We start from the raw sequence: 24,771 nt of genomic DNA, 5'->3' as shown, positions 1-24,771 counted from the left end.
ATTTGGTTGTCCCCACTGCTTGCGAGAATATCAGAAATTCTCCTGGAGGCGGTTTTAACTCCCACCTCCTAGCCTCCAGTCCCCAACCCCTAACTCGCAATATATACCTGTTAGAATTGAGCTGTCCTTTCTCTGTAAAATCTCCCAAGTCACATAGAAAATGTATGCTTTTGGTTTGGGGATGCTTAACAGACTTCCTATTAAACTATAAGGTAGCAGTTAAAAATAGACAGCTTTGATATGAATCCCTGCTTTGTCATCTATTGGCTGTGTGACCTTGGGCAAGTTATTTAACTTCTCTGCTTCAAATTTCTCATAAGTAAAAGGGATACTAATGGAACCTATCTCCTAGGGTTTATCTTGAAGATTAGTGTCTATGAAACACTTGAAACAGTGGCTGGCCTGTACTAAGTATGTATAATTATTTGCTGCTCTTATTATTTTTATGAAATAAAAAGAAGTGCCATGAGCTTCATTAATTTATCCAATAAATATTTCTCACACACTTACAGCTGTTTAGGCTTCTGAGTTTATTTCCATTAAGACCCGAAAAGGAGGTGATCTAAAGGAAAGGATGTGGAAGGAACAACAGAATCCAGACTCCTAAGATGTATTTGTTTTTCATTTTCCAGTTCTAAGAGCATCTGTGGCCAGGAATGTGTCTGTGGCTAAAGGGAAGGACCTGGACCTGACCTGCAACGTCACCACGGACCGAGCGGACGACATCCGGCCCGAGGTGATGTGGTACTTCGGCAGGACGCCCGACAGCACTGCGCCCGGCCTCCACGTGTTGGCCCGGTTGGACCGCGACAGTCTGGTGCACAGCTCTCCTCACGTCGCTTTGAGTCATGTGGATGCACGCGCCTACCATTTGCTGGTTCGAGACATTAGCAGAGAGAACTCCGGCTACTATTTCTGCCACGTGGCACTCTGGGTACCCGGGCACAACAGGAGTTGGCACAAGGTGGCCGAGGGCACGTCTTCCCCCTGTGCCGTGGATGTGACATGGCTAGGTGAGTGGTTGGGGCATTGGCCTCATCCCTCCTCTGGAATGTCTGGAGGAGCTCAGGGCGCTGTGTATTTTGCATTATTCTGGCTTTCTTTATCTTATAAGGCACAAGTGCACTTTAGCCTGGATAGATCCCAAGCTGGGGGTTGCAGGCAAAACTGGCTGAAAGAGAATCTGGCAGACAAGGGAAACGTTTAAATAATGTGGCCTCAGTTGTCTCAATACCCTCGTTTGAGGGGACATAGTTTGCTTTTGTGAAGATTTGCCGCACAGGAGCACAGCTGAATGGCTCTTTGAAACGGTCCTCGTTGGAGGGAGAAGCTGCCACTCGTCCCGCCCTTTTCCTAGACCCCCAGGTCTTCTCTAGCAGGAGCTGGTGTTTTTTCCAAAGCGCAGCTCAGAGAGAGGAAATTCCTTCAGTTAACAGAAGGCGTTCTTTTTCACCGAATGCCCTGGAATCCCCAAATGATTTCATTTGTAGGTACCAGTTAAAGGCAGGAACCATCCCACTTCCCCTGTCTCTTTTGGAGAGCTCTCCCCTACCAGGTGCAGTTCCCTGGGTGGAGGAACAGGTGTTTCCTGCCTTGTCATCCATTTCATAGCAACTTGGCATATAGGCGAAGGTCTTTGTCATGTCCTCATCTTCCCCGAGCTCTTTTTTTCCCCTCTGGGAAAAATTGACCCTAACTTTTTGTCAGTCTCTTGTATTTGCAAGTGAACTCAGGCAGGATGGGGACAAGTGGGGTGTGGCGTGCTTTGCTTCCCACCTCCCTTATCATAAAGATGGGATGGGTGATGGGCCGACCAGTCAATTTCTTCTCTATTTGGAGCTTGATCTCTCTACTGTCCCATGAGTTGTTTTGTTGGGTGTTTTTTGGCATGGATAGGGTCCAGGAATCGAACCCGGGTCTCCGGTGTGGCAGGCGAGAACCCTGCCATTGAGCCACTGTTGCACCGCCCTCCATGAGTGTTTTGAGCTCTCGTGTTCTGCAGTGCTGTGATCACGAGGAGATAAAACAGCTCTTTAAAGGCCAGGAAATAATTTCCCATTTTGTATGATGCTGATCTTCCCACTCTGACCCACAGCTCCTCCTCGCCTTCTTTTGGGTTAGTGGGTGTTCACTGTTTCTCCCTAACTAGCGTTTAAGGGAGTTGGCAAGGGGGAAAGGGAGGGACAGGGAGAAGGACAGTAATAAGGGAGCAAGCAGGAGGTATGGTCCCCTTCAGATTGGGACCAGGCAGGGTGATAGTCATCCCTGCTAGCAAAGCAGTTCTTTGACGTCTGAAAGCAAAGGATCACAGCTTATCTGGCGAGTTTTCATTCCTGCCTTCTGAACTCGTGCGAGGGGCTTGCTATGAAGTACTGTGCTGGAACAATGTTGGCCCAGCTAGAATGCTCCTTAGCAACCTTCAAAATAAAACAGATGTTGTCAACACCAAAGGAAGATTTTTCATCTCTGGAGCTGAATTTGTTTCCCAGCTCGGATCCTCGGTGCATTGTGTGGTGCTGTCAAATCCCAGCACAGACTCCGGGTGTCCCCTGCCCCCAACTTCTGAATCACAGCTCGAGCCTTTTTTTTTGTTTTTTAGAAAGTGCTGCCTGCACTCCAATTGCAGGGCCTCTTTGAAGTAGTGATGCATTGATCCTGGCATATCCTGGGGAAGATGCAGGGACTGTCAGAAAGTGGGAGGAAATGGGCTCTTTTAACTGAAAGGGATTTGTTGGTGGCTGTGTTCTCCCGAGACTGAGAAATAGTGAAGAGACTAAATTGTGAAAAAGGCGCGGTTATTATCCTAAAGAGCCTGTCATTTGTTTTCCTGTGAAACACCAGGACCATTGCCGTGAAAATCATCCTCATGCTCTTCTCTGACAGATGAGAAAGTGTGTATAACTCCACTTTGCATAGCACTTTGCACAAAGTAGGCACTCAGTAAATACGGGTTGATTGGATCAATAATCCAGCACCAGAACATGGATTACATTAAAATATGTGCATGGAAAAAGTGAGTATTGCAAAGAGAGCGATAATGTTCCATTCAGAATATTCTTGCCGACATGCCCACGTGAATAAACCTACTGGGAGTATAAGTAGAATGAAAACAACTGCATCCTTCTCCTTTCTTCCTGTTCAGCCTTCGCCTTCCCTGCCTGTGACTCACTCCATTACAGCTGCTTGGGCAGCTGTCAGGAGGCGAATCGGGCACAAGTACAGCAGCAGATCTTTTCTCCAGGACCTCCCCAGTTGGGTTGTCTGCCCAGAAATCTGTGGGTCTTGCCTCACACTGTATGGTTGTCTCTAGATCTGCTTATGTATATGTGGCTATCCTACCAATTACAGCTTGGGGCTGGACCTGTTTGAAGTCACCGAGAAGTGGCCAAAAAAGTCTAGAAGACAGGGGACGTGCCAAGAACTTTATCTATATAGTTCATCTTGTGTGCGAGTATGGAATGCTGTTGCCCCGGAAGAGTTTTTATTTGGCTTATGGTTTTGAGGGTTAGGAATTAGGGAAGGACTCAACTGGAGTTAATCTCTGATCCGCAGGGCAATAGCTAGGGTGGCCAGGGCTGGACTCTCACGTCCCAGAAGGCTTCCTCACACACGGCTTGATGTCCCTGGACCTCTCCCTCACTGCATGACATCTTGTTCTCCATGACATCACCACATGTCTTGGGCTTCTCACAGTATGGTCTTCTCACCTGTGTTACAGGGCTGCTGATTTCCAGGGTTGACACACTGTCATTTCTACTGTTTTCTATTGGTCAAAGTCATCACTTGCCCAAATCCAAGGGAGTGAAGAAATAGATTCCCATCTCTTAATGAGAGAGTAGCAAGTTCACATTGCAGAAGGGTCATGAAGGATGGGGAATTTATGGTGGCTATTTTTGGAAAACAGAATCTCCCACAGTGGTTAATGCTTATTTCTTTGATCTTAATTTTCAAAAGAGATGTTCCTGTTGGCTTAGAGACAATTATGGTTCAGAGTCGAGTTTGTCCCGAGTATTGTCATCTTCTTACATGGAAACATTTTGACCTTGGGGATAAACTTTACGCTTGAAACTTTAGAATCCTAAAAGTTGTCCTCTTAGCTAGGGGTTGGGGCACTGAGGTGGTTGGATGGGTTGAAGCCAGCTGGGGTCTCCTCCTGCTCCATCATGTTAGCCAGAGGTCAGGGCAGTGAGGTGACTGGGCTCTCAAGTCTCAGACTGCTTGCAGTAGTTGGGAGAACCACTTTGCTTTTTAAAGGGTAAGGAAAAGCCTCCTTTACTTAGGATTTTTGCCCTCGTTTGAAGGGGGAGGTGGGGAACAGATTCAAGTTAGCTTGCAAAATGAAGCCCAGTTTAAATCCGGAGATATGAAAATAAAATCAGGATCAAAAGGGGCAAAAGAAAAAAAATCAAAGAACAGATATTACAAGGTGGTTGGGCTGAATTAGTTACTGTATTTGAGCCTTGAATTTGTCTCCAAATTTTTGAAGAGTTGAGGCAAAAAGATTTGATTATACAGTTCTCATCTGATGAAAGAAAACATATAAACTCATTACGAAAGACAAACTTTTTCTTGGCACTGGATTCATCCTGCACTTTTTCATTTAAGGGGCTTTGAATAATGTAATGGACAGGGCTTTCACTGTTCTTTTACAAAAGGCCCTAAATGATTGTTTAAATGGATGTTTCTTATATCCACCCTCTATAAAAGCTGAGGGCATAAATCTTAAGTGTGTGAAGGAGTTTCTGTAAGAAGCTGAATTACTGTGGGGGACAAATGTTGCTTTGTGTTGATCTGATTTAGTATGTGGCTAAAACTTAGAGAATCTAGAGAAATGGCTAGTTAATCTGCCCATTAAGCCATCTCTCCCCATTATCAAATGTCTTAAATGAGCCTTTGGCAAGAGTTGGATAATAATCAGTTCCTGGTTGAGCTCTCTGCCTGCAGTGCTGGACTTCTGTGGCGTTAATTGGAGTGGGTTCCACGGGCTTCTGACACTGCAGGAGGGGAGGCAGAGCTGAGTTCTGCCCTAAGGCTTAAGAACCTGATTTGCATTCTTCCCTACTGCAAGGTGGCCCCTCTTCCAGCAGCTTGCCAGTGAGCAGGCTCATTCTTTTTCTTTAAAGGAGTTGTTAATCTGCTAAGTATTTGGTAGAAACTTCGGATTCTGTACTATCTATAGGATGATGAGATTTAGATCTGTAAATTTTCTTTTTGCATGGGCAGGCGCTGGGAATCAAACGCTGGTCTCTGGCATGGCAGGCGAGAACTCCACCACTGAGCCACCCTGGCCCGCTCTAGATCTGTAGAATTTTAAGGGGAACTCTTACGAGCAATCTGTCCAGGATTATTTCTGAAGGCGGAAGGAAGAGCATGCGGTTAAGAGCACAGGCTTGGAGGCCTGCTCCACTGCCTCACAGGGATGTGATCTTGGCTCTGTCGCCGGAAGATTGTGAGCTGTGGTTTTCCTGGTTTAATGGGGTAATGCATGTAGAGTGCTTAGCGCAGTGCCTGGCACTAAGTGCTTCTTCTATTTTTGTGGTAGTGATGGTGATTTAGTGGTGTTTGAGGGAGTGAATGGGTACCATCCTCTTCTTAAACATTCGAGACCTACGGAGTCTGCCGCAGGGCACAGAGGAGCCCAGGCTGGAGGGACTAGGAATCTGTGTGTCCTTGAAGATGCTATCCCTAAGGAGAACAAGGAAAGGGGGTTGAAAGGACCTCACCCAGCTCTTTTCCTGCCCCTGCCCCCAAATCTGGTAATTCACTCTTCCTTCTCTGGGGGAAGAATGAGTGTGGATGAAGTGAGACACCATCAGGGTTACCTTGAGTGTGGGGCATGGGTGTTCCACTCTAATGATATTATTTTTGTTGCTCTGAATCAGCTAATGCTAAATATACCCTCATAATGGTGGTCCCACCAAGTGTGGGGGGGGAGGGGAATAAGTGCCTCCGGAAACGATAGCTTTTTATTTATTGCCTCTCTCTTTTAAAAATTGTATGGTTTTTCTTTCTTTTTGTTTTTGTTTTTTTTCTCATGGGCAGGCTCTGGGAATTGAACCCGGGTCTCCGGCATGGCAGGCAAGAACTCTGCTACTGAGCCACCGTTGTACCGCCCTATGGATTTTTATGAAGGAAGTTGTATGTTTACAGAAAAATAATGCAAAAAGTACAGAGTTCCTGTATACCTGCCGCACACATGCAGTTTTCCCTGTTATTGACACTGGGAATTACTCAGGTCCTTTTGTTATAATTCGTAAAAGAATATTATTATTACTGTTCCATTAGCTGATGTCCATACTTTACACTAGGGTTTACTGTTGTCGTACAGTCCTCTGTTGTTGTTTTTGAAATTTTTACTCTAGTGACATATGCAGCCTAAAATGTCCACCTGTTAACCACGTTCAAATATGTAACTCACGATGTTATGCCACCATCGCCGTAATCCTTAACCAAAGCAGAAATTCTGTACCAATTAACATTATACCCTCCATTCCCTACTCCACACCCTGTCCCTGGTAACCTGTATTCTAGTTTCTGGCTCTCTGAATTTGCCTATTCTAATAATATCTATATGTCAGTGAGATCAGACAGCATTTTGTGCCTTTGTGTGTGGCTTATTTGACTCAACTTGATGTCTTCAATGTAGACTTCTCTCTCACTCTCTCTCTCTTTTTTTTATCACTGTATGATCTCATTTATATGAAATACATATGATAAGCAAATACATATAATAAGCAAACGTCATAGAGATAGACAGATTACAGGTTATCAGCGGCCATGGCGGTGGAGAGGGATAGTAGGTGTGGCAAAAGGGGGGTTATTGCCTAATGGGTACAGAGTTTCTGTCTGAAATGATGAAAAAGTTGAGGCCTGGATACTAGCAATGGCAGCACAATACTGTGAATAGAATTAATGCCACTGAATTGTGCACTTGAAAGGGGTTAAAATGAGAAATTTTGAGTTGTATATTTGGTATGACAATGAAAAGTTTAAAGAAAGAGTAAAGTAAAAAAAATTTCTATTTTCAACTTTCCACCTCTCTTCCCAAGAGGTAACTAAAGTGAGAGGGAGGAGGTATAACTGAGAAATTAGAATTTAATAAATGACTGTGACTTCTGCCTCATTATATAGATGTTTCTTTTTAGCATCTGGTGGTTTAGGCTGCTGAACTGTATTTCAGTGGTCCTGACCCTTGATAATGATGTACAATAGTCTGCAGAAGAAATAGTCAATTACCTATGTTTGCATGGATCTACTTCTGAATGTTTTGTTCTGTTCCACTGATATATATATTATAATGATATCATTGGGTGTCTGTCATATATATATATATATATATCTGACAGTACTACACTCTTAGTTAACCTTCCCATATTTTAAGTCTCAAAATTGGGTACGGTGCAACACTAGTGGTCAATAGGAGGGACGGGTGAGAGGCATGGGATGTCTGGGGTCTTCTTTTTTTCTTTTTCTTTCTCTCCCTGGAGTAATGCCAGTGTCCCCAAAATGATTGTGGTGATGAATGCACAACCATGTGATGACACTGTGAACCATCAATTGTATATCTTGGATAGACTGGATGGTGTGTGAATATATCTCAACAAAATTACATTTATTAAAAAAAAGAGATAACTGGTCTTACCAGTTTCTTGAGCATCTTTGGAGAGAAGTTGTAGGTATAAACATGTCTCTGAATTTGTGTCCATTCCCCACATAAATGGTAACACATTCTACAAGTAGAAGGCAACTCTTCAGGAAACTTCCTGGGTTAGTGTACTATTGCTCTATCTTTGTTGCAATGATTCCGTCCATTGTTGAAAAGTACAGGTCTCTTACTTTGTAGAATTTCACTCAGTTTTGCTTGTCTGGTGTTTCCTTATGATTAAATTCAGCATGCACTTTTGGCAGCAGTGCCACAGAAGGGATATTGCATCTTTCTTAGATGCTTCATATCAGGAGGCACCTCGTCAGTCCTTGTTACTGTTGGCAAAGCAGATTTCGAGTACTTGGTTAAGGTGGAGTCTGTCAGGTCTTTCCAATACAAATTTACCAGTTTTCCTTTTGTAATTAATAAGTAATTTTTTGAGATAATGCATACCTTGTTCTTCATAAAACGTTCACTTGGAGGGCTTTACATGCACTGATGATTTTTGCCTGAATCAGTTATTACCATGATGATTAAAATGATATGTGTTACTTTTATTTTCACTGTTCCTTAAGCTCTGCTGAACTCTAAATCCAGGCTAGGTAAGTAGCACTGTGGAGTGCCTCTTGAGCCTGTCTCTGCCTCCTGAAATCTTGCCTCCATTTCCACATTCCACAGTGTTCAACTTGCAGTCGCAGAGGAAGAGCTCATTCCCAGGAAGAGTGAGATAGATTTGGGGGCTGAGGGTGATGATATCAGATACATTGAACTTGTTCTATGCCCCCACATTCTGGCTCCAGAGAAATAAAACAGTTGCCAGTGAGTTTGGTGATATTTTGTGTAGCTTCTAAGCCTTGAACTCTCTCATCTCAAAGATCTTGTGCCTTGTCTCGTATTTGTTCTGAGATTTCACCCGGTTCTCTTTTTCTCTGAACATGGAATATAGATCTCTGATTTGGAAACCAAATTTGGACTCTTGACTCTGAACCCAGATTCTTTAGCAAGTAGTTCTCTGGAGTCAATTCCAGGGTAAGGGTTTTTCTTGAATGCTTTCATGAGAGTTCATAATTGGGAAGAGATATAGGAGCTACAGCACCGTCTGGCTTCTCTAACTTGAATCTCTGCAGAAGGATCTTGCCTGTGGATTTGGTTTGATTCTAAGATCTGCCCAGGTTCTGTTCTCCAGAATGAGTGTCTAAATGTTTGATTCTAAAACCACATCTGGATCCTGGACTCCTCGGTGTTAATTTCTAAAGCAAGTTTTTGTTTGGTAGCATAACCCCAGTTAAGATTTTTGGTTGAAGGTGTCGATGAGGATTTCCAGCTGATCCCCTGTGAATTTGGTGCAGCTGCTCCTTTGATGTGCAGTGATGATCCTGTTGCAGAGAATATGGGCCATGTTGAAAGAGAGTCCTGGCTTTTCAAACATGTGACCAGGAGTCGAACTCTCTCTTTTTAAATGTTAAAAAATATTTGTTAAATAAATGGTCATAGTGGCAAATCTTTTTTTTTCTTAGTTGTAATGAATTTATTATCACGTAAAAAATCCATTGAGAAGGTTGATTGGTTCAGCAGTTCATTGACATCAAGGGTCCAGCTTCTTTCACTGATTTTGCTCTTCCTTCCTCAGCACACAGGTTAGCTTCCTTGGGTTGAAAGATGGTTGCATCATCAGTGTCCAGAGCTAAAAACAGGACCCTCTCTTCATTGTCTCTGTTTCTTTTGTCCTTTTACTTTTTTTTAATTTTTTTTCAATTGTGAAAAATAACATATATACAAAAAAGCAATAAATTTCCAAGTACATTTTAACAAGAAATTATACAGCAGATTTTGAAGTTTGGTATGGGCTACAGTTCCACAATTTTTTAGTTTTTCTTCTAGCTGCTCCAAGACACCAGAGACCAAAAGGAATATCAATATATTGATTCAGCAGTCATAGTCATTATTAAATTCTATCTTTCCTATTATACTCTTCCTTCTCTTTTTTCCCCCCTTTTTTTGGATAAAAATAGCATGTATACAAAAAGCAATCAATTTCAAAGTACATTGCAACAATTAGTTGTAGAACAGATTTCAGAGTTTGGTATGGAATACAACTCCACAATTTTAGGTTTTTATACTTCTAACTGTTCTAAGCTACTGGAGATTAAAAGAAATATCAGTATACTGCTTTAGCACCAATACTCATTTGTTTAATCCAACCTTCTCTGTATAACTCCACCATCACCTTCGATCTTTCTATCCCACTGTTTAGGGTTATTTGGGCTATGGCAATTCTAACTTTTTCATGTTGGAAGGGGCTGTCAAAAATATGGGGTAGGGAGATGAAACTAGCTGATGTTCTGGAGAGGCTGGGCCCTTAGGTTTTAGGACTTATCTGGTCCAGGGACCCATCTGAAGGTTGGAAAGTTACTGTAGTTCATGGAGCCTTTGTAGAATCTTATATAATGCCCTACGTATTCTTTAGGACTGGCAGGAATGGTTTTGGTTGGGGTTGGTAAGTTATGATAGTAACAGTGTCTAACTGAAGCTTGCATAAGAGTGACCTCCAGAGAAACCTCTTGACTCTGAACTCTCTCAGCCACTGATACCTTATTTGTTACACTTCTGTTCCCCCTTTTGATCAGGATGAAATTGTTGATCCCATGGTGCCAGGGCCAGACTCATCCCTGGGAGACTTTCACCCACCCCTGGATATCATGTCCCACATAGAGGGGAGGGCAATGGTTTCACTTGGAGAGTTGGGCTTAGAGAGAGAGAGAGGTTACACCTGAGCAACAAAAGAGGTCCTCTGGAGATGACTCTTAGACATACCTATAGGTAGGCTAAGCTTGTCAAAGTGGCAAATCTTTTTGACAATTAGCATGTTCAGGTGCCTCAAAAGTACATCCACAATTCACGAAATAAAACCGAGTCCTCAGCAGGGAAGGGACACTTCTTTTCCTGTGTCCTCCAACTTGCACACGTGGTACATTCATCTCATTAGCTGTACCAAGTTAACCAAGTTTCAAAGGGGTTATTAGAACATGTTACACGGTTCATGATTAGTGCCCTCAGTTTGCATCACTCTTGTCTTGGATGTAGCAGGCTTTGAGAAAGCGTTAATGACCTGGGTGAGTAACGAGGTCATGCATTTGGTCTGTGGCTGGGCCAGGCCGTGAAGCCAAAGCCTCTTGTGTGATTCTGCTCACACACGCTGTGCAAGACCTTAGTCTTCTAACTGAGCTCCTGCGCTTTGTCTTTCTTTTTTATTTGGGAAACATAGATGAAAGGGGTAGCTATCTCATAGGTTGTTCTGAAGATTCAGCAAGAATGCAAGGAAAATGAGTAGCATGGTGGCTGGCATATGGAAGCCTCTCAGTAAATTCGTTATCCTTATTCCTTTTTGTAGAATGGGGATCATAATACCTTCCTCAATGAACTGATGTGAGAGCAAAAGAAGGTGAACTGTGTGAAGGTTTCCCGTCAGGTCCCTACATGCAGTGGGCACAATGTTTTTTTTGTCATATTAGCCAATGATTCTGAAAGCTTTTCGTGGTTTTGGAAGTTGTAACAAAGGAGTGTTATAACCTGTATTCAAAGAACAAAGTCTTTTTATTGGAGTCTGAAGCTCGGGAGGTGGTACCCACACGAGCAGACACGAGCCTGGGAGCCAGGTTAGGGAATGCCGCCCTGCTCTTCAGAATTTGGCCTTGCTGTGCTTGGGCCAGCCCCAGGATTCTGAGAAAGGGCTCACAGTGGGGGTCGGTGATTTTTTTTTTTTTTAACTTTTGAATGAGAATGTTCAAACATACACAGAAATAGAAAGAACCATCCTATTTCAATAATTACTGAAGTTTTGCCAACTAGGTTTCATGTCTCTTCCCTCCCCCAGACACACCACACACACTCACACACACACACACACACACACACACACACACACACACACACACACACACACCTTTTTCTTCTGGAGGAATCTAAAGCATAGCCCAGACATCATTTCATCTCACCGGTAAGTGCTTTAGTATGCATCTTGAATTATAAGCATTTTTAAAACATAACTGCTATTGCATCTTTAGCTGATTTCTTGATGCAATAAAACAAAATGTAGCAGTAATCAGTTGTGGAAGGCTTATGTCAAAATGAGCATTTTTATGCAAAACAGTCAATTTAGTTCAATTCAGCAAGTCTGTCAGTATCTTTGACATATGATGCGCTGCATGGGTAGGGTAGCACATCCAAATGAGGAGGTATGTAATCCTTGACCCTGGGAAGAGTCAAAGTGCAAAGCACAGTTTCAATAAAATCTTAAGAGAGCAGTGAGGCTGGCGGGTGGTAGAGTTCTGTGGACATTTGTGATGCTGAGTGAGTTCAAAGTAGGAGAAGCTACACAGATAGGCATGTGTATGATAGGCCTTGAGAAACAGGTCTACGATCTCTATAAACAATTTTTTAATTGTAACACGACATTACAGGGCGGTCCACGGTGGCTCAGCAGGCAGACTTCTTGCCTGCCACGCTGGAAACCCAGGTTCGATTCCTGGTCCATGCACTTCCCCCAGAACAAAACAGACAAACAAGCAAACCAAAGGATTCAACAACTGGTGCTGCAATAACGGGATACTCACTTGGAAAAATAATGAAATGTGACTCTGCCATATGGCATATGAAAAGCAAACAAACCAACATTGCAGGAAAATGTCTACACATGCACCAAAAACCAAGAAGAAACAAGAACCCATCTGTTCTACCATTCTAGCATAGTGGAAACCTGTGTTGAGGAGTTCAGGCCTGAAGTGGACTACAAAGCTGGTAGGCAGTTCCCCTGACCTTTAAACAGCCTTTACATCCTGAGAACGTGAACTTTGAAGCCCACAAGCCAAGAATCCGCTTGTTTTTGTTTGACATGGCATGTGGGCTGATGCCGCCTTTTCTGAAGTCTAAGGTTTACTTTTAAGGAAGAGTGAGGAGACCAAGCAGGTCAGAGAAGGGATTTTCTCTCATGTCAGCCTGGGGTGCCTACCAGTTGATGGACCATCCTCCAACTGCCCTGGGCACTCAGTTCTCTGTGTTTGCCGTATGAGATTTCAGGGTGGGGAGCGGAGTAGAATGGGAGAGTCCACCCAATCATTTATTCAGCAGCGTACCAAAAATGCAGAGGCAGAGGGAACTGCAGGAAGAAGGGGCCACGGAACTAGGAACAGAGGGGGCATTTAGGGAATGGCGAGAGCTGCTGTTGGAATGGGGTCTAGACTGTGCACAAGCATGCTGGACTCCCACTGTGGTGAGGCCGGGCTGGGGGGTGTGTGCTTGACTCAGGGTGAGAGGAGAAAACCATGGAAGGTTTATCAAACCGATGACGCGATAGTTTGCTCCTCCTGGAAGTAGGATTAGCAAATTAATAACCTTGGCTGGAGGCAGCGAGGGCCAGGATGAGAGTGTTACATTTGTATGTTTTCTCGCTTTTATTCAACCCCAGACATGTGTGGGGCACCTGTGTGCCAGGGGAAAAAAGGAAGAGACTCTAAGAAGGTAGAATGTGTGGGGTTTAGGTCCTCAGAGTGGAGGGGGTAAGGGAAAGGAAGAGGAGATGACACACGTTTCAAGCTAAGGTGATGGGGGAATGAGTGCTGGAGTGTGATCACAGGAGCGGTAATTGGTTCGGAGGAGCTGGTTGTGTTTGTTTGGAGTGGGGATTTTGTGTGACTGTGAGTGTGCGTGTGTGTATCTGTTGGCAGAGGGGGTTGGGGAGCGAGATGAATTAGGTTGGGATGCTCTAGAGATATCCAGCTGAGATGCCCAGAGCACAGCTCTGAACCAGTGTTTGGGGCCAGACCAGGCGCGTAGCTGGGTTCTGATATCCAGGTGGGTGAGCTATGGGGTGCGGTGGCCAGGCCAGGAGGTCGGAGGAGAGGGACAGAGCTGCTGCTGGTCAGTGCAGGAGCTAGTGCTGGCCACCGCTTCCCTATCCACGGGTCAGAACGTGACCAGTTCCGTCAGACCACTGCTTCCCTGACCAGCTCCGTCAGACCACTGCTTCCCTATCCACGGGTCAGACCACTGCTTCCCTGACCGGTTCCGTCAGACCACTGCTTCCCTGGCCAGTTCCGTCAGACCACTGCTTCCCTGACCAGCTCCGTCAGACCACTGCTTCCCTGACCGGTTCCGTCAGACCACTGCTTCCCTATCCACGGGTCAGACCACTGCTTCCCTGACCAGCTCCGTCAGACCGCTGCTTCCCTATCCACGGGTCAGACCACTGCTTCCCTGACCAGCTCCGTCAGACCACTGCTTCCCTGACCAGCTCCGTCAGACCACTGCGTCTCAAACGTCTTCCATCCAGCGGCCTTTGAAGAGAGACCACTTGGGAAGAGTATGCTCAAGGGATGGACGTGACCGTGAAGGCATGTAGGGTTTGTTTTTAGAGCCTGTGATCACATAGGAGACCGAAGACAGGCCCCACTGGTAGTGTCGTAGCCTTTTGTTTTTTTGGCATGGGCGGGCTCCAGGAATCGAACCCGGGTCTCCAGCATGTCAGGCAAGAACTCTGCCACTGAGCCCATTGTAGCCTTTTAAATTGCACTGGTCGGTTAGATGAAAATGATGGCCCTAGATAGAGAAACTCTCTTCCTGGTTCTCATTCCCTGTGGCAGGGACTTAGCAATGCTATTGCTAGTGTTGGCATTCAGTTTTCCTGAGAATCATCGTCTCAGTCTGTGGTGCTTGGAAAAATACAAAGTTTTAGAAGATAGTAAGTTTGGCTCATTGAAGAGATGAATATGTACGTTGAAAGGTGGTAGAAAGCATACAAATCTGCCACTTTTGAGCTCTGTGGGCAAGTTATTAACCTCTTTAAACTTCCATCTCTTCAAATGGAAATGGGAGTTATGAATAGCAGTTTACAAATATATACATTTATGTACACGCACAGATGTGTGTGCATGTGTCTGGGTATACACGTGCACACATGTGTCAATACCATGCACCAGGACTCAGTATTAGCACATTTATGTACATTTTAACTTTTAACCCTCTCAATAACACAGTGAAGTAGTTACTGTTATTATCTCTGTTTTTATAAATGAGGCACCAGAGCAGTTAAGTAATCTTCCCAACATGGCACAGCAAGTAAACGGCAGAGCCGGTATTTGAACCTTCTTAGTCTGGCTGCAGACCCCTGGCTCTTTCCCACTGCTTGGTAATATGCCACAGTTTGTTGTTCTGGTTAACGTGATGACAGGTGAAGGGTCTTCCACACTGTGCTGGAAATGGAGCTGGGGCTCCGTAAGCAACAGCCGCCTCTCGTGGGGAGGGACTGTTGTTGTGATGTTCTGGGGTCAGTCTTGACAGGACGGTGCATTTCCAATCTGTCCTTCCCACATTAAATGAACTTAGCTGGCCTTGTGTGCACACGGTTGCCTGGCCAAAAATTGACATGAGCTAGCCCAAATACCCCTAAAGAGTGGGAGGTGAGCCATCAGAGGTGGTGGTGGAGTTATACAGAGAAGGTAGGGTTTAACAAACAGGTATGAGTGCTGAATCAGTGTACTGAGATTTCTTTTAGTCTCCAGTATCTTAGAGCAGCTAGAAGTAAAAACCTAAAATTGTGGAATTGTAACCCATACCAAACTCTGAAATCTGTTCTACAACTAATTGTTGCGATGTGCTTTGAAATTTATCGCTTTTTTGTATGTCATTTTTTCACAAAAAAAGAAAAAAGTTGATTGTGATGATCAGTGCACAGGTATATGATGATATTGTGAATCACTGCACACTTTGGATGATCACATGGTATGTGAATATATACTATGTATCAATAAAAAATAAATAAGTTTCAGAGACTGACAGGAGAAGAAGTCGGAAACCTTGGGCACGGGGTGATTTGTGACTTGCTTTTCTTAGGCCTGTTATGCTGTTAGTACATTTCCATTGTATTCGTTCCACAGTCAGGCATTGCTGGAGAGGGGGTGTGGTGTGCTCGCCCTCTCTGCCCAGGATGCAGGAAATCTCCCAGCTGTGTGACCCGAGCCTACTGGTATGCTAAGGGAGGGGCCGGATGGACCTTTCCAGCTCTGACATCTCCCTGTGTGTGGCCCTCTTCCAAAGAGTCCACGTTACCGTAGCATGTGCACCACAGGGCGAGCGGGAGCCACGTTGGTTTAACTTTGTATGGCGCAGAGCCCATCCTCACTTGCAATTAAATGCTTGTGAAGAAGATGACATTTGAGGGAATGAGGATTTTGAGTTCTTTCCATTTCCTGGCCACTGACTCAGTCTTGGAGAAGTCATGATGTTATAAATTTCATCAGGAGTGTAAATCACAAAAGAACAGTTCCTTGACCCTCGCAGTTTACAATCTGTGTGAGTCATACATAAAAGCAATGTTAAATAAAACTAAACCTTTTGATCAGGTGATGCGAATAAAGTTAGTGTTGGCCAATGGATAGTTCTGTTTAGGTGGAATTGTTTTTCTCTTGGAAGCTGATGCTCTGCAGAAGGAAAATTAGGCTTTAGCATAAGTGCAGTACCCATTTATTGAGTGCCTGCTGCATCCAAGGCACTGTATTTGGTGGGTGGAGATGAGACTCAAACAAGGCGTAATAACAGCACAGTAATTGCTGTGTAGGAGAACATACGTGGCATAGGGGGGAACAGAGAAAGTGTGCCTTACCCTGGGCATCCAGGAAGACTGCTGCCCAGAGGAAGTGGCATTAAAGAACGAGTGGGAAACCAACAGCTATCTCCAATATTGTGGAATGATCATGACTCTGAGACTTCTGATCAAGGAAATTTGGCTTCTGGTCTTGGGAGGTTTCCTTGGGGAGTCCCGGGAAGTGGGAGGAACTGTTTGTTTGACAAGTCTGGCAAAAACGTCTCTTACAGGATCCTTCCCATCCATTGCAAAGACTCATTTCTATCACTGTGGTCGGTGGGATAGGCATTTAGTTGTCAGACCAAGAGGAGTGTTTCCTTCTTTTTTGCAAACTCGTGATGATGTTCTGACTTTTTCTTCTCACTTCTGTCTCTTGCTCAGAACCAAATTATCAAGTGTACCTGAATGCTTCCAAGGTCCCTGAGTTTTCGGACGACCCCACGGAGCTGGAATGCTGGATCGTGGGTGCAAAGGGCACAGAGGCCAACGTCCGTTTTACGGTGTCGTGGTACTACAGAGTCCACCGGCGCAGCGACGACACGGCCACCAGCGAGCTCCTGGCCGCCATGAATGGGGACTGGACGCTCAGGTACGGCGAGAGGAGCAAGCCACGGGCCCAGACTGGAGACTTTATTTTCTCGAAGGAGCACACAGACACATTCAGTTTTCGAATCCAAAGGACTACGGAGGAAGACAGAGGCAGTTACTACTGCGCTGTGTCTGCCTGGACCAGACAGCAGAACAACAGCTGGGCAAAGAGCAAGGATGTCCTCTCCAAGCCTGTCAACATTTTTTGGGCATCAGAAGGTGGGAGCCTTTTTCTTGCTCTCTAGCTGTTTCTCATTTGTTTTGCTTCTGTCATCTCACCGGGTGTTTTCAGAGGTACCGGCACCCTGCAAGCTTTCCACTTAACGCTGGGGATCCAAGAATGCGTTCTCAGGAGTGGGTGCTCATGATGATGACTTTTATCTGTATTAGCAGAGGCTGAGCCTCTGACACTTGAGTGCCCGGCTGGGGTGGGGGGGGTGTCTTAGCAAAGCCTTGCACAGGCTCTTGGTGTATGACAGTGTCTGTGAGTTCCCACTGGACACCACAGAGTCGTTAATCTGGAGAGGTTATTTCTAGGTGAGGTGACAAGAACTCAAAGGAAACAACTGCCCTGGGAGCCAGGCCAGTCTCGTCAAGTCTTTTACTTTGGTTGTGCCCTTCACCGTTTGAAGCCCGAGGACTCCTCAGTTCTCCTTCGTGCCTCGGCCACCGAGTACCACATGATCGTCCACACCTGTTTTGACCCACTGCCACCCCCCTTGTACATCCCAACCCTAAATAGCGCCCTGTAGCGCTCAGGGTCACCAGGAACGTCTGTACCCTGAACCTCAGCTCTGAATATGCCTTTATCTGTCTGGCATTAGACGTGCCCGGCCTCCCTCACCCCTAGAACCTTTGGAAGTGGTGGCATTTTCCTTCCTGTGCTCCCTCATCACTGGACCGAGAGGTAGGGCAGGTGCCCTCCTTGTTTCTCACCGCAGCTTCCAGACCTTTCCCCTCCCCCCTAAAGATGCCCAGCGTGGATCTCATGTCTCCAAGCTCGCCGCCTCTTTTCATTGGCGTCGCCTATTGGCTCCTAGGTTCTCCCCTTTCATTCTTGGAAGATGGCAGCATTTGTTTCATGGTCGCTCTCCCCGCTTCTGCTCCTGTCTTACTCACTTTACTCTCCGTGTCTGGCACTGGTTCTTACCTTGGCGATTGGCATCGCCTGAGAAACATTGAAAAAGTACTGATGCTTGGGTCTCACTCAGTGATTAGGTTTTCGTTGGTCTGAGGTCTGTGCCGTTAGGGCATTGGAATCTTTGAGTGCTCCTGAGGTGATTCTTACGTGCAGTCAAGGTTGAGAACCCTAATGTAGACCATCTTCTTGTTTTCGGTTCCTTGCCCTCCTGTTTCCAGCCGCCATGACCTCCATCCTGTTTTGGTTGTTTTCCCATTCTTATTGGCCATTCTAGATCATCTCACTTCTGATCCCTGAAACCCCTCCATAATCTTAATTTCAAGCATCCGAATCTTCTTTCTCCATCACTCCCTCTCGTACTCCATTAACAACCCTTCAGCCTTACCAGGACCTCAGTCCAGCAGTCCACCATCTTACATGCCAAGGAACAACATAACTATGCCCGTTCTCTCAAGCCAAAGGACCAGGAAGGGACAGAGCACTTTTAGACAATTACTACTTTATTCAGCCAAACTCACCGAAATAACTGTGTCCCCATTTCCACCCATACCAGCCAAGGCCAGGTGGATTCCCCCACCATGGGGCTGTAGCAAAGCCCCCTGTGTCCTTTCCTCCCATCTCATCTTTAGTTTGCCCAGGGTAGTCTATTTATAGGTATACCTGTTGTCCAGGTATAAATTCTTAATAGTGTCCTCTTTCATTCTCAGGTATGTCCGGAGGGGAGTGGGGATAAATTGTGTTATCCCTCTCCTGTTATGTTGCCTGTGTTGAGTCCATCATAAATCACTCCCTCACTTACATTCTACCCTCCCTTGCCCCTTCTTTTTTTTTCCTTGTAATACTCATCGACTCAATCACAGTTCACTTAAATCCAGCTCTCTCTTCCCTGCCTACCTGCATCTGCTGAGCTAACTGTGGTTGTAGAAAAACATTCCAACATATTGACTGGCCTTCCTCTACATCCGCGATCACTGACCCACGTGGGGACTCAGTACTACTTGGGAATCATTCTGCATCTCCATCACCTATTTACGTCCCACCTCTCTCTAAATGATTATTTCTAACCTTCTTTGTTCTCTGCAAATCTCTGCACCATCTCCCAGGATTTCTGTTGCTTTACCCACAACAGGCAAGTAATTGTCCAAGTGTTTTCCTTCATACTCGCCTTCTTTTACTCCTCCTACTCCATCCTTACGCTGCATTCTGGCCTCCTGTGTAGCATTTTACAGTGCATTAACATAGATTTAGGACTATTCCATTAATTTTTAAAGCGCACAGGTGCTTTTCTCTTTGTTGGTTAAATATAAACAGAAATGTACCTTTTATAATAAAAAAAAGAATTTGAGTAAAAAAAAAACAACACAAATCTGTTAGTTTCAAAAGTGACATTGCTTTCTTAAAAGTTCTGAAGTTAATTTAAGGCTTGTTAACTTTCTCTTAGTTTTGATTTGAGGTATCCCATAACGTTGTAGTTGCAAAATCCCAAACTAGGCTCCCTTTCAAAATTCAGGCCTGTTTAAGATTTTAAATCACAAACTTAAACAAACAGCAGTAGGCACCACCATGCAGAAGTGAGCTCAGACTCTCAACAAAATGTTTCCTTTAAAAGCACATGGCCGTTGAATCTCAAGGTTAAATTTTAATATGAAAAATCCTCATGAATTAAATAGCTGATGCAATTTTTAACATTAATTGATTTAAAAACAACAACAAAAACAAAATGAGGTCTGTAAAACTGAGTTTTTCGTGATGTGGGTTTTGAAATCTTGCCCCAGACAGAGTGTTGAGAGATACTTAGATGTAGAGGGAGAACTGGTTTGTAAGAGGTTGATTAGGAGAGAGGGATGGGCCACCTGAATTGAATTGAATGCAGAGCTTTTTAGCCAAGAAAACAGTCTTTAAGTAATAGTTCTAATAACGAAAATTTCAGTATTTAAAAAGAGAAAGCAACGTATCGTGTCCATCTGAGGTTCTGCACTTGATGAAAAGCCCACTTGGACACTGGAGCCAAAAGCTGATGATTTTCATGAGTTGGTTGTCGATATTGAACTGTTCCAAGATAGTCAAGTACATGTCAACACTAGCATGATATAGAAAGGGGCACTGCAGCTGAATGGAAAAGGAATCAAAATCCTTTTTGTGCAGAAGTTAAAGCCCTAATTGGATTTGTACCATCCTTCCATTTTGTTCTTGAAGATTAAATGCTACAAGTGAGAGTCTGCCGAACTAGGTAGCTTAAACTTATGTCCAAATGTCTGCAGTAGTTTGTCAATAAGATTTAGTCCTTTTTTAATAAAAAAAGAATCTCTAACACCTCCTTCCCCAGCCTCCCTCTCAGCTGTTGGTCCTGCCTCCTTTTTCCCTGAGAAAATAGAAACTGTCAGAGGAGAATTCTCACATGTTCTATCCTTCTACTGAGCTTACATTACTTGACCATATCATTTAGCAGAGGTCAACTCGTCTCACTGTTCAGGCACAGGGCTGCAGCCATTCTCCTCTCATTGTCAGGATTTCCTCTCCACTGGATTTTCCCCCTCTGCATATAAACATGCTGTTAGATCTCCTATATTAAAATAATAATAATAAAATAATAAATGCCAAACTTATCTTGATCTCACTTACAACCCTGCCCCCCCCCCCAATTTATCTGTTCTCCACTCTCCCTTGTCCACCTAATTACTCTCTTTCCTTCTGTAGCCAAAGTACTTCTTAAATTTATCCATACTTGATGTCTCTACTTTCTCCCCTTCCATTTTCTCTGGCACTTCCTCCAATGAGGCTTTTGCCCCCACTGCTTATGTTAAGATTACCAGCAGCTAACACACTGTTAAATCCAATTAGCAGAATCTTACTTGGCTTAGCAGGATTTAGCACAATTGATCATTCCCTCTTCCTGGAAGCATTTTGTTACTTGGCTTCTGGGACCCCACCCTCTTGGGGATTTCTTCCAACTCAACTAGTTGTTCCTTCTCAGCCTCCTTTGCTGATTCCTGTTCATTTTCTGGACATCCAAACATTAGACTGCCTCCAGACTCAGCCCTTGGACGTCTTTCCTATTTAATCTCTCTTGGTGATCTCTTTCTATTCTCTAGTGAATTTAGCTGCCATAGATGCACCAGTGACTCCCAAGTTTACATTTCCTGCCCGTAGCTCTTTCTTGAACTCCTTACTCAGTATTCTCTTGCTTCCTTGACATTTCTGTGCATCTCTGGGCATCTCACACTTCTTATCAAAATGGGCCTTCTGGTCTTGTCTGCCAAACCTTCCTTCTCTCAAGCTTCTCTGGCTCCGCGGTTTACTTGCTCACATCAGAAATCTGCAAGTCGTCCTTGACTCCTCATTCTTCAAAGTTTATTAAACATCTAACCATTTCTCACATGGAACTGTTTCCAAGCCACTGTCATCTCTTACCTGTAATACGTTACCTCTCCACTTTCGCCCTTGAGTACAGCAGACAGGATAAAGTCATTAAAATGTAAATCATGAAGCTCCTCTGCTCTGACCTTACAGAGCCTCCCATTCTCACTCACAGCAAAACCCAGAGTCCTCTCAGCGGACTGGGATGCCCTGTGCCAATTGACCCTGTTACCCTCTGACCTCTCCTGCCACTCTCCCCAACACTCACTCCGTTTCAGCCACTCAGCCCTTCCCACAGTTGTTCAAATATCAGCATCTTCTACTTTAAGGCTTTTACTTGCTGCTCCATCTGCCTAGAATGCCTTTCCCCCAGGTGGATACGGGGCTCACTCCTTTACCCCTTTCAAGTCTTTATTTCAAGAGTGTTACCTTTTCACTGAGGTTGTCCCTGGACAGTCAATATAAAATTGTTTCCTTCCCCCCACTACATACACATGCACACACTCTCTCTGCCTCAGTTCCTTCTCTGCTTTACTTTCTCTTAAGATACTAAATAGTTTACTCATTTTGTTTGCCTTCCTTCACTAACCCATAAAGACAGAGATTTCTGTTTATTTTGTTCACTGTTATATTCTCAGTACCTGAAAATATGGAAGATTCTCAGTAACTACTTGTTTCAATAATGAATGGATGACCAAACATATAGAATCAAGAAAGAGTATAGGTAGCTCAATGGAACCTCAGGAATAAGTGATTCGGGAGAGGCAGTGTAACTAACATATGTGCTCTGCTAATGGGTTTGGTAGAACAAGTATTCAAGAAAACCCAGCATAAAAAAATCTCATTTTATAATTGAGTAGATTATAAGGGTTCATCATTTTATTGAAGAATAGAATGTGTCTAATTTATTTACTTGTCTATTGCACAAATATTTAAGTACCTTCCAAGTTCCTGACATTGTGCTTTTATAATATGGATGAATCTTATTGTGTATATGCTTAGGGATTATTTTTTGAAAGAGAAATAGGGAGTAGCACACTTAATCCTACAGTTGGTGCAGCTGTAAACACTTGCTCAAGGTGTTAAAATGGCATCTCTGAAATTAAAGGTAAAACCGAATGGAAATGAGCAGATTCTACAAATGCATATACTCCAATCATTTCAGTAATAAACCTGTTCTGTAATGCAACCATCGTATGATTAAACAGAAAGAACCCATTTCTCCTTCGCTCTGCTCCTCCCAGCAGGCTAGTTTAGCTGGGAGCGCCTTTCCCTTTGCCCAGCAGAACCATGGAATAGGAGAGCCAGGTGGACTCATCCGGAAGCTGGCATCAGCGTCATGTTCAACCGTATCTTCCCCACCTCACTTAGAGTAGGCTCAAGCTTGCACCTCAGGGAAACCTGTAGTTCCCAGTTGCTCAACCCATCGATTCCTTCCTTCCTTGCACCTGTTAAGTCATTTCAGATACTCTGCTTAATCCAGTGCGGTAGCTTTCAGCCTGCTTACGAATACAAATGCTTTTTTTTTTTTTTCTGTTTTCCAGATTTTCTTAAGTGCTGTCATGTGGCAATTTGCAAATAAATTACTCTTTTCTTGGCATGTTCCTTTTAGAAGTGCATCCATTTTCACTAATCCCATTGGAAATCACCTCCTTTTGGTACTTCCTTCCAGATTCTGTGCTCGTGGTGAAGGCGAGGCAGCCAAAGCCTTTCTTTGCTGCAGGAAATACTTTTGAGATGACTTGCAAGGTGTCTTCCAAGAACATTAAATCGCCTCGCTACTCCGTTCTCATCACGGCTGAGAAGCCTGTTGGAGGTGTCTCCAGTCCCAACGAGACCAAATATATCATCTCCCTGGACCAGGATTCTGTGGTGAAGCTGGAGAATTGGACAGACGCTTCGCGGGTGGATGGCGTTGTGCTGGAGAAAGTGCAGGAGGATGAATTTCGCTATCGCATGTACCAGACGCAGGTCTCGGATGCTGGGCTGTACCGCTGCGTGGTGACGGCCTGGTCCCCTGTCGGGGGCAGCCTGTGGCGAGAAGCAGCCACCAGTCTCTCCAATCCTATTGAGATCGACTTCCAGACCTCAGGTGAGCAGGGAGCCACAAGGAAGGCTGGATTGGGGTAGAAGACCCCTTAGGGTTTTGAGCCGCTATCCTCCTCTTTTTCTTAACAGCTTTATTGAGATATGATTCACACGCCATACAATTTATCCATTTAAAGGATATAAATCAGTGGCTTTTAGTGCTTTCTCGGAATTGGGCAACCATCACCACAGTCAACTTTAGAACATTTTCATTATCGCCCAAAGAAACGCTGTATCCCTCATCTGTCACCCCCACCATGCCCTCCCCACAGGCCACCCCTCACCTCCCACCTCTCACGCTCCAGGAACCACTATTCTACTTTCCGTCTCTACAGGTTGGCCTACTCTGTTTCCTACAGTATGTGGTCCTTGTAACTGGCTTCTTTCACTTAGCATAACGTTTTCAGAGTTCATCCATTGTTGTAGCGTGTATCAGTACTTCATTTTTTTTCTTTGACATGGGCAGGGCTCTGGAAATTGAACCTGGGTCTCTAGCATGGCAGGTGAGAATTCTGCCACTGAGCTACCATCACACCGCCCAGTACGTCATTCATTTTTATGGCTGAATAGTATTCCATTATATTTATCTACCATATTTTGTTTATCCAGTCATCTTTGCATACTCCCACTTTCTGGCTATTATGAATAATGCTCCTGTGAATATTTTTATACAAGTTTTTGCATGAACATCTGTTTTCATTTTTGCTCTCTTTTTTTTTTTTTCCTAATAAATGAACTGAAATTCACTTCTTCAGCTCCTTTAGGGAACATGGTGGGGTATAAATAAATAAAGACAGGAGGTAATCAAGCTTCTGGAGGGTTAGATGGACTGCCAAAAGGGGAAGAGATAGGACTTAAGTCTGTCCAACCCTGTGACATACCACTCTTAGTGGAATCCAGAGCTGAAGGAGATGCTGCTATTCTTAGCCCAGCTTATCAGAACCGTATTTCCATCCCATCCCTGTTCCTCACCCTGCTTTTGGATTGGAAAAAGATTTCTTATAAATTCGTCACATCCCCAGAGCTGCATGGTATAGATGCCTGTGTTTGTTAAATAGTTACTAGCAAATGCTTATCTAGGGGAAAGTTCATTAAAACAAGGACATTTTTGTGCCTATTTTGAATTGATTTTATCTTTGGGAAACAGGTTCTTTTATGCTATAAGGAAGAAAGAGCCACTTTTTTTTTAATGCTGTAGAAACAAGGTACATCATCTCGAATAGAACTATTTCTTATTCATCCACATGATTCATTAAGATCCTTTGATAAAGTTCCATGTGTGTATGTCTGGTTTGTGTGTTTCCCCAACGAGAT

At 44.2% G+C, this 24,771-nt stretch overlaps 1 protein-coding gene and 1 pseudogene across 1 annotated transcript in view; one reads left to right on the top strand and one right to left on the bottom strand.

Annotated features, from left to right (window-relative positions):
• The window catches only part of PTGFRN (prostaglandin F2 receptor inhibitor), an 86,387-nt gene that overhangs the window by 42,193 nt on the left and 19,423 nt on the right, over positions 1-24,771 (top strand). The window contains exons 4-6 of the mRNA XM_077119769.1: positions 633-1,013; positions 16,665-17,090; positions 23,042-23,461. Of these exons, the coding sequence (XP_076975884.1) occupies positions 633-1,013; positions 16,665-17,090; positions 23,042-23,461 (1,227 nt within the window). The remainder of the gene's footprint in view (positions 1-632; positions 1,014-16,664; positions 17,091-23,041; positions 23,462-24,771) is intronic.
• On the bottom strand, positions 8,515-15,756 carry LOC143650903 (double homeobox protein A-like; annotated as a pseudogene).

This window comes from Tamandua tetradactyla, chromosome 11 (genome assembly GCF_023851605.1).
Source record: "Tamandua tetradactyla isolate mTamTet1 chromosome 11, mTamTet1.pri, whole genome shotgun sequence".
Classification (NCBI taxonomy): Eukaryota; Metazoa; Chordata; class Mammalia; order Pilosa; family Myrmecophagidae; genus Tamandua; species Tamandua tetradactyla.
The sequence above is the reverse complement of the archived record's forward strand: the minus strand, read 5'-3'. Positions and strand labels throughout refer to the sequence as shown.